This window comes from Melampsora larici-populina, assembly GCF_000204055.1.
Source record: "Melampsora larici-populina 98AG31 unplaced genomic scaffold MELLAscaffold_66, whole genome shotgun sequence".
Taxonomy (NCBI): domain Eukaryota; kingdom Fungi; phylum Basidiomycota; class Pucciniomycetes; order Pucciniales; family Melampsoraceae; genus Melampsora; species Melampsora laricis-populina.
Window position 1 is genome coordinate 1 of NW_006768830.1, and position 10365 is coordinate 10365.

The following is a 10365-nucleotide window of genomic DNA, read 5'->3' on the forward strand; positions in this document are numbered from 1 at the left end:
TCGTATGGGATGAAGTGGCATGCAGCATAAGTACGCAGTCGAAGTGTGGACGAACTCTTCGAGAGTAACCGGAATAGACTTGCCAGTTGGGGGGGAAGTTGTCCTCTTTGCAGGGGATTTTCGGCAAACTCTGCCAATTGTACGACGGGGAAATCTGATGGAACAGGCGCAGGCTTCTTTGAAAGCTTCGTTTCTTTGGGATTCTATTCATCACTTCGGCCTCACAACCAACATCAGATTAGGTGGACTATCTGCACTTCCTGAACCAGGCAACATCACATTTGGGAAGTGGCTGCTGGAATTGGGATCTGGGCGCCTTCAACGTGATCACATAGCCAACATTCCTCTCGAATACTGTAATGTTTCATTCATACGACCACCGAACCTGTACGATGCGCAACTACTTGAAGTTGAATATGGCGGAGTTCAAAACTTAATTGAGAACGAGAATTGGCCTGCCTTAACCGATTTCTACGCAGGGCGATGCTTAATAACGCCTCTCAACAAGACAGTAAATTCAATCAACCAACACGTGATGAACTCGCTACCTGGACAGTACCACACTTCAAGATCAACTGATCTTATGGATGAAGCCTTTATTGATCCCGTTACAGCTGATGTACTGAACACCTTTAATTTCCCCGGGTTTCCTGCTCATATTCTGAAACTCAGAGTAGGTGCTTGCGTTATGATCTTAAGAAATTTGAATCTGGCAACTGGCCTGTGCAATGGGACTCGACTGCTGATTACAGACTACAGTACTCATGCTTTACAATGCCAAATTTTAACCGGGAATTTAAAAGGAAAAAGAATTAGCTTGCCCAAAATGAAACTTCACCACGAAGGCAGCGAGGATTGTCCGATTCCATTCTACCGTTATCAATTCCCAATTATGCCATCTTTCTGTATGACTATTAATAAGAGTCAAGGTCAAAGTCTTGATCGAGTAACTGTGCTACTCCCGAAACCGGTCTTCTCACATGGCCAACTTTACGTAGCGCTATCACGATGTAGAAATGCGTCTAATGTCAACATTTGTATTACGTCCGATTCAATGAGTTTAACTACTACAAATATAGTTTTCCACCCAATTTTAAATAATTAACGGACAACTAGCAATTGTAAGCATTATTCTCTCACATTAACGAACTTATTAATCACTAATACTTGGGTTTTTGAAATTCCATGGAATACAGAGTGAAGCAACTCAAGTAATCACTGAAATTATTGAAGTCATTATAAAGCTCACATGCTATTACTCACAAATATATTAAAACAGTATTACTAATTGAATCAAATATATTTTTGGATTACGCGAATGAGTAATAATGAGTAGACTACAGAAAGCTGAATCAATGGAGCGATGTAGTAAGATTTACATTCAATTTTTGAGTTATCCTTATAGATCCATATTTAAACACGAGAACTTCTACTATAAATATTGGAGTTGATTTTGGGAGCATGTATTAATAATCACGAAATCATAATACTCCTGTAGGATTCTTTTGAGCTCTAGCTTCCAGTACGTGTCCCTGTGGGTACAGCTTTCACTACATATTGTATGAACTCAAATTAACATCATAAGGCTTGTTATCAACAGTAATAAATGCAGTGTTAAATTTGGTTATATAAATATGAGCTAGAGTGAATTCAGTATCATAAAGTGAGATTTAATAAACATTATCTAATTTAAAAATCTTGACACTATTCCGGTTTGGAAATTGACCTGAATACAGGCACAAAATTACAAACAAAAGCAGTGTGTGGAGCAGAGCAGCAACTACAAAGTTGTGAATTTTCTTTTGACGCTATAAGATATAAATTGTCCAATTATCCCAAAGTCAATTACAAAAAGCGTCCAACATTAAATAGCTAACATTAATCTCAGTAGTAGCTTCTTGTAAAACTTAATATTGACCAAGAGCATTTCAAACCGAATGTTGGGATGAACATTTATCGGATGAAAAAACTTATTTATTGCTATAGATATTTCAGCAGTTGGAATTCTTGATAATTTGCAAACTTCAGAAAAGGCATTAAATACTCGGCACAAGGTTCTGTAAGTGTAGTATCAAGAATTTAAAGACCAATCTGAGCATCCTACAAGAGCATAGCTATATATTTTCGGCAGCAATGCAAATTATATATTTTCAAAGCCGCCGAAATTAGTAAAAATTAGTAACATACTGAATAATACGAACGTAGTAGTTCTTCAATCACTCAGATTTTGATGTAGCTAACCCTTTGTGCTAATTGCTTCCTACCAATTCAAACTCATAGCTCACGAGCACTAAAGGTTGCCCAAATAGTTCTCTAAGAACGTAAGTGGAGCACCTGATTTCGTCTCTTCCAATGCTTTGATCCCGAAGTTAATCAATATTCTCGAATCCAAATATAGCAACAACTTACGAACAATTTGTTTTGAAGCTAAGAAAGTCAATATGCGTAACTCACTAGCACTCCCGACTGAAATCGTGGACTTAATTATGAATCATTTCTATGATAGTATTCCTCGCGAGTCAAATCTCATTCACCGAAGTAACAGCGGCGATAGCCAGTTTTTAGATCATCAATCAATAAAAGAATTACTGGGGTTGCGGTTAGTCTCAAAATCCTGGGCAAATGTAATCCCAGTGTACGTTTACAGGTGTTTACAACTGCAAAGCCCTTGGGTTCATGGTTTCATAATCAAGATGTGGCAAAATTGCATTTGTTCAACACCAATTTCGTACATTCATCAGCTTTGTCTAGATCAAATATTTTTTTTTCCGGAAGCGAAATATCAAGCTTTACAAAAGCACTACGGCTCTAGAGAATACGCGTGTCTCGACTTCGAGTATCAACATAAGGAGTCAGCCTCCATTTTCATGGAGAATGCAGCTGATATCATTTTACTATGTGGATCATACTTAGGAGACCTCAAGTTAAAATTCACTGAATCTGTTGGTTTCTCTGATCATATGATAGATTCAATTAGGCATATTAAAAACCTCAAAAAGTTAATCATTGAAGGAGCTCGAGATCCATGTATAGTCAATGATAGTCAGTCATTAGCAGAAGGCTTGAGTAGTGTAATATCTCTAGAATCACTGTCACTTAAATTTGCTAGCTTAGAAGTAATGTGTTTGGATGCCGGGTGTTTACCAAATTTGGTTCATTTTTGGATATTCAATCACCCAAACAACTACAACGCAATTATAAATTTTATTAGCACGGAAGGAAGAAAGATCAAAGTATTAGAATGCATGCCAATGTTAATAGGGGACGAGTCAATCAAGCTATTTGAAGTTTTGAAAGAATCACTGGAAGGTATATTTGTCAGTGGAATTCCAGATGATATCAGAGAAGACTTGCGATTAGTGGAGTTCTCGAACTTGCGTTTTATCCAAATTCGTTATATGGATGATCTGTATGACTTTCCAACGTGGCTAGAATGGCCAATTTTTAAAAATGTTGAATTATTCATTATGAATTACAAGGATAGTAGAAATTATTGGAAAGAAACGTTGATTGGATTGAGAAAAACAAAAATTATTACACCACCTAATCTCAAACATTTTGTTTTCATCACTGGAGGAAAGAATCACGAAAAGGATACATCCTTTGTAAATGGTTTCAAGCGCCACGGAATTAGTTGTCATTTTAAGTCTAATCTGGAATACACCGAAGCATTAGTAAGTGACTTTCAACACAGTTTGTAATGCTAAATATAACTAATTGTCGTTTGAATTTATTTAACAGGAAATTTTAGCTACATTGAAAAATCAAGAGTACTAAGTACCTTACATTCTAAATTTTTTACGGGTGAAGTGCATCGAGCACAAGTATCCCAATCCTAAACTAATCCTCCGTTCTCATACTTTGGAGTTAGTTAGTGGTGTAATTGTCAATGTTTGTTCAGTAAATTAAACAAATAACTATACAAATAGATTTCATTTGGTTACTTTTATCCTCTTTTATCACGCTTTTGATATTTGTAGTGAATGCTTTGCGTCACCTTGAAGTTTTTAGAATTTAAAATTCAAATTGTAATTTGTGCTTATTTTCAAACAGACCTGAAGATTCATATGACGTAAATACTGGTGAAACAATGTAGTTAAGTAGTTTTGCAACACGTTTACACAAAATACTACGAGAACAAAAACTAAGTAGCAATAATGATTGCTACTAGATTCAATATGTAAATACAAATATTCAGCTTCATGGAATGGTAAGGTGGAGACAAAACGTAACGAAAGATGCCTTATATGCAACTAGCTGAGTAAAGAATCATCCAGAGAAAGGATTTCAGTATGGAAACCAGAAAATTTCAGCTACGACGGGACAACAGAAATTTTGTCTGAAGATTTAAGAGCTACCATTAGCAGGGCATTCGGGGTTTGATATATACTGATGTATGGATACCCAAGATTTTGTAATTACTTTAGCTAGCGATGAAACTTGGAATCAGCAAAGACTTTCAAAGTAAGGGAACTATTGACCTTGATTGAACTCATTAGCAGAAAGTAAATCGCAAGGTTATGAATTGCCAGCATTTGTTGATAATTACAAGCAGACAATACTATATTTATTTGCCAATATACATTATAAGAACAAATCATCTTGTGAATAGCGCTTACTTCACGGAAATGAAATATAGTAGGGCATCTATATGTAAGTATTTCATGCTTTTGCCAAGCGTAATTAGTTAATGTCGTCTCGCGTGTTCACAAATCAATCATATTGATTGACGTAGATAAGAAAATCGAGCCTCAAAAGTTAAATCCAAAAGTTCAATTAACTTTTGGGAGTTATTAATGATTGATATAAATATATGATAGGTTGCCCGATCCTACTTATCGCTTTTGTTTGATTGCATCTCTGCTTATTTTCTTATTGAATCATAAAGCAAGTAATAATGGCTCCTTCTCAATCGCTCCCATTAGAAGTAGTAGAATTAATAATTCATTTTCTTTATGTCAACTCTACGTCAACCGCTAAGGAATCATTAAATAGCGCAGATCAAACTTTCCTTGACCAGTCATCTATCAAACAATTACTTAGTCTACGTTTGCTCGGTGAGCCTTGGGCAGCAGCTGTTCCAAAATTTGTAGAAAGCTCTTTATATTTAACTAAACCGTTATGTGATAAGTACATCATCAGAATGTGGAATAACTGCTTAGACGTTTCGAACTTATCTAACCTGCGACATCTTTGCTTGAATCCGCTCATGTTTATCCCAGCGACAAAATCAGATGGATACCACATGGGACTATCAGACGAATGCAGTGATCAATTTGAATTCAAATACAATCGCTGGGAGCCGAACTGCATTTTGATGCCCGATGCTGCCAATATCATTAGCTTATGTGGGTCCAGATTAGTTGATTTAAAGTTGATATTTGCTTGTTCAGTTGGTTTCTCCAATAGTATGGTCGTCGCAATGAAACGCATAAAGAATCTCAAGGCTTTATTAATTGAAGGAACCCTAATGAGAACTATCACCAACGATTCAGCATCTTTATCTGCTGTCTTACAAAATAGTCCTTCTCTAGAGTCTTTTTCATTAAGATTGACAAACTTGGCACGCTTGAACTTAGCACCCGGGTCATTACCAAGCCTATCTCATCTCTGGATTACGTGCCATGAAAAAAACTTAGATGCAGTTAGTCACTTTTGTGGCCATTGCTATTTGCAGCCCACAAGAGAACCATGTAGGCGCTGCCAAAACAGCGCCTACATGGGTGTTTCCCACAAAAAAGCGCCTACATTTATGATGTAGGCGCTGAAAACCATCTAAAATGACGCCTACATGATAAACAACCCATGTAGGCGTCATTTGGTTACGCCTACATTCAAAATTTCAGAATGTAGGCGTAATTTTCAAGCACCTACATATCTAATTTGAAATGTAGGCGCTATTTTTGAGCGCCTACATTCAATTTTCAGCTCAAATAAGCGCCTACATGCAGTCTTGCATATGTAGGCGCTCCGAATCCAACACCTACAACTACAGACTGGTCTGACGGCTAATGAAGAAGAAGTTTCAAGTTAAAATGAGAGTATTGGAAGACGGAAAAAGCAGTTCGGAGTTGAAATGAGTGTATCGGAAGATGGAAAAAGCAGCTTGGAGTTTAAATGAGTGGTTTGGAAGACGGAAAAAGCAGTTAAGCATATTGGAAGATGAATATGCTCTTTTCAACTCTGAAGTGAGTGTATCAGAAGACGTAAATAGCAGTTCAGAGTTGAAATAATCTACTTCTTTTTCCGCTTCTGATACACTCATTTTGACTCCAAACTGAGTTCAGAGTTGAAATAATTTACTACTTTTTCCGTCTTCTGATACACTCATTTTGACTCTGGAGTTACTTTTCCATCTTCCGATACACTGATTTCAACTCCAAACTGCTTTATCCGTCTTCCGATGCACTCATTTTGAGTACAAACTGCTTTTTCCGTCTTCCAATACTCTCATTTTAACTTGAAACTTCTTCTTCATTAGCCGTCAGACCAGTCTAGAGTTGTAGTTGCCGGATTTGTAGCGCCTACATATGCAGGACTGCATGTAGGCGCTTATTTGAGCTGAAAATTGAATGTAGGCGCTCAAAAATAGCGCCTACATTTCAAATTAGATATGTAGGTGCTTGAAAATTACGCCTACATTTCATTTTTTGAATGTAGGCGTAACCAAATGACGCCTACATAGGTTATTTATCATGTAGGCGTCATTTTGGATGGTTTTCAGCGCCTACATCATAAATGTAGGCGCTTTTTCGTGGGAAACACCCATGTAGGCGCTGTTTTGGCAGCGCCTACATGGTTTTCTTGTGGGCTGCAAATAGCAACGGCCCACTTTTGTCAAAACAGTCATTGCAAAATCAAGCTCCTCGAATTTACACCTTCACATTGTCCTCAGAACTCTGCAAAGTTAATCGTATCATTACACAAATTGCTAGAAGGATTGACAGTCAGGACAATTCCAGATGATCTCCCTCGTTCCCTCCAAATGGACACCTTTCCGAAACTTTGAGTCGTACGATGCAGACATGTTAATACGTTCCGCGACCGACCAATTTGGTTTGAATGGACACTTTTGCATACGATCGAAGTCTTCATTACGAACTACCACAGCAACAAAGCTTACTGGGAGGCCGTTTTAAACTCAGCTGGTGGACCTCATTTAAAAGAAGCCATCAATTTGAAAACCTTCATTCTCATAACGGGCGATGGTGACCCAATTAAGGACCCTGAGGTAGCCAAGGTGTTCGAAGCTCATGGTATAAGTTGCCATTTTAGATCAGAAATAAGCCACACTGACATATTGGTAAGTACGATTGAGTATATTTGAATTGATTATAAAGGAGTTAACTAACTTACTTCAACTCCGAACAGGCTTTTATGAAGAACTAGGTAAAATCAAAGGTTGTGGGCAGGGGAGTTTGGGTAATTCCTGTAAGCACGTAAATTTGCTCATGTACTAATTCGAGACATAAACTGACATAGAGTAATTCAAAAGACCAGGTAATAATAAATCTGCTTTAGCGCAAAGTTCGAATTGAATGAATAAAGATAGATATGAGCTATTCAATTTGTTTCAGCTATAGTTTTTTGGTATTTGTTAAATCAGTTCAGAATCAATAGAAGAGATGTTGTTAGTACTAAGTAGTAAAAGTTGTTGTATAACTTCCCAATTGTGTAGTAACCTTTAGTAATGAGTTCACTGATTTTTGAAGCAATAAAAAGTACCAGTGCAAGAGCATTGATGATGAGTAACAATACTAAAGATATTAAAACACTAAATCACAATAGCTTACACAATTCAAAGTTTTGTACGCGGCTGAACAGCATAAATGTGAGCACAGTGCATACTAAGATTTGATCCACCTAAAAGTAGTTAATATGTTGAATCAACTAAGAGTTAAGAGTGCGGCGCCCGCCGCCCAATCTGGCTAGTGATCCATATATTTCACAGAAGACAGGGCAGGTGATAACCTCTGGTAGGTCTTCTCAAAGCTAATCATTCTTGAAGGAAAACAAATCAGAAGACGTTGTGATGTGATGGAAGGGGATTGAAACTTACACTTTGAACTTTGGCTTTAACTTCAGCTTCAAAAAAGTGATTCACACCTTCTAAATAATCAATTCTTTGACATAACCCCTCCACAGTTTGAACATCTGCTTGAATCACTTTACTCAAAGTAACATTTTCTTCAGTCAAATTATTCAATTGATTTGCAAGTGGGTGTATTTTTTCTTCAAATTTGGTGGAAATATCTATTTGGATACCTTGTTTCAATGTACAATTTTCTTGATCTAAATTATTCAATTGGTTCATGAGCAAAGAAATCTTTTCTTCAAAGCTCATACATTGGATTGAATATATGTTAGAGGTTGATTGTTGGCTTTCACATAATCTTTCACACTCTCTCACCACTTGATCTTGTATCTGTGTTAATTGTTTCAAATCCAGTAAATGGACAATTTTTGTAAAACATTAATTTGGTTGAAGATGTTTAGCCTCAAGAAAAAAAATGAATGAAGAGAACATACTAACACTGGTCAAGTTCCTGATTTGAATAGAAGCTGGAAAGGGTGTTGTAGCGCTTGAATTCCAATCTGTTGATGAATTAATGAGACTATTCTCGGCCATTGTTGTTGATTGGTCCAGATGTTGATAGTACTCTTCATCATAGGCCAATTCGTGTTCAGAAGGACTGGCCATGATTACTGTTGGGCTGTGGGCGGGAGCTGTAGCAAGGTATCCATGTTGCCTGCCTTGAATTGTTGAAGTATCAGAGACTGAGTCCACGGAGAAACATGAAGAACTATCGCCAATCTAGATTATCAATGAAGGCAGAAAGTTCAGTTTTTTTTCAGTTTCTCAAGACTCAAAGCAAGCCAAGAACTGAGCTCAACCAAATGATGTAGGATATTTCCATTCACGTCCAGAAGCATCCCAAAGTCTAAACATAACTTGAGGGCCAATATAACCTTTATGATTTGAATTTATTTGGGTGTTGAGGGTCTGAGGGGAATAATTCCTGAGGATAACATCGTGATAGAGGGATTCTTTGGAAACTGAATCCTTATCCAAATTCATAACTCTAACAAAATAATCAATCAATCCCTCTAAGTTTATATCCCAACTCAATCTTAATTGTAACCAACCTATGGCAGGAGATGAAGAAATTGATCTAGGTCTTTTTATGTATGTTTTCAGTGACGTGGGGGTGTAAACAAATAATATTGAGGATAAATGAATGCCATTGCCTGAGTGTAGTCAAGTAGTCTCATTTGAGTTGGGTGAAACTAAAGCCAAAATTTTGGCATTCATTGGAAGACTTGAAGCCAGCATGTCATTGGGTAACAAGTTGTTGCCGCCTGTTGTGGAAATCAATGGAAAGTTCAATATGGCAAATAAATTTGACAAGATTTGTAAGGTTAGAGAAATAGAGTAAACTGACCGTTGGATTCAGTTGCAATGAGTGTGATATGAGTTGTGTCATTCAAACTTCTTGAACCTTTGTCCACAATAGCCTTGAGTTGAACGATATTCAGACTTTCACCAGGAGTTTTAACTCTGACTGTCAGACGTACAGATTGAGTCTCAAAACTCCGTGGTGAACTAAAGCATTCATCAACTGACAATGTAGATTGAGCCATGGTTGATAGATTGAAAAAGATTGAAAAAGATTGATGTTGTAATAAAGTATTTCAAACTCAGCCAAGAAAATGGTTGACTAAGGATTGAAAAGATTTTTGACCACTGGGACTGATGAGAATGACAAGGTGGTAGGAATTTTGGGATCAATATCAGCATGAAGGGACTGCACAAAGGATTTTACACTATGCCAAATTGCAAATTTACCGTGGAGTTTAGAAAATTGAGTAGACATAGAAAATTATAGAGAAGCTGGCAAGGGTCAGAAAAATATGAAAAAATAATGGGAGGACCCTTTGATGCATTCCGATTGTCTGGCATATTTTTTCATATTTTTAAAACCACAATGCATATAACAATACACAAAATATAATATCTTCTGGGCAGAAAATATAAAAACCAACACACAAAGATATTGAGTAGTCTGGGAGAGAGACAAAAATATACAAAAATTTGCATATTGTTCCTATGATTGAGAGCTTTGATTTGAGTATTTTTTTGTATTTTTAGTGTGAAAATTGTTGATTGTACTAACAAAAAACCTCCAAAATTCTCAGATTACAACCTGTAACAGAGATTGAAATTTGGCTAAGGGGTGACAAGGGGAAAACTGGAATTCTATATCTCTCATATCTTTTGCAATTCTGGGCCAAAACACTTGATAATTAGTTCATTCAGGAAGCCATGAAATGCATTTGAATGTTTATGTTAACACATCAAATCTG

At 36.8% G+C, this 10365-nt stretch overlaps 4 protein-coding genes across 4 annotated transcripts; 2 read left to right on the top strand and 2 right to left on the bottom strand.

The window, feature by feature from the left end:
* Positions 1-1328: 1328 nt before the first annotated feature.
* On the top strand, positions 1329-3777 carry MELLADRAFT_112427 (uncharacterized protein; the record flags this gene model as incomplete). Its single annotated transcript, XM_007416952.1, has 5 exons — positions 1329-1368; positions 1987-2059; positions 2605-2635; positions 2742-3674; positions 3742-3777. 5 exons carry the CDS (start codon positions 1329-1331, stop codon positions 3775-3777), a joined length of 1113 nt encoding a protein of 370 aa, XP_007417014.1.
* Positions 3778-4897: 1120 nt separating this feature from the next.
* Positions 4898-7389, top strand: MELLADRAFT_112428 (uncharacterized protein; the record flags this gene model as incomplete). The annotated part of the gene is made up of 3 exons (XM_007416953.1): positions 4898-5130; positions 7111-7303; positions 7372-7389. The coding sequence occupies 3 exons, from the start codon at positions 4898-4900 to the stop codon at positions 7387-7389; spliced, it is 444 nt and encodes a 147-aa protein (XP_007417015.1).
* Positions 7390-7602: 213 nt separating this feature from the next.
* MELLADRAFT_68343 (uncharacterized protein) lies at positions 7603-8629 on the bottom strand (the record flags this gene model as incomplete). Its single annotated transcript, XM_007416911.1, has 4 exons — positions 7603-7757; positions 7794-7863; positions 8060-8425; positions 8534-8629. 4 exons carry the CDS (start codon positions 8627-8629, stop codon positions 7603-7605), a joined length of 687 nt encoding a protein of 228 aa, XP_007416973.1.
* Positions 8630-8890: 261 nt separating this feature from the next.
* Positions 8891-9642, bottom strand: MELLADRAFT_68344 (uncharacterized protein; the record flags this gene model as incomplete). Its single annotated transcript, XM_007416912.1, has 2 exons — positions 8891-9249; positions 9444-9642. 2 exons carry the CDS (start codon positions 9640-9642, stop codon positions 8891-8893), a joined length of 558 nt encoding a protein of 185 aa, XP_007416974.1.
* Positions 9643-10365: the final 723 nt, after the last annotated feature.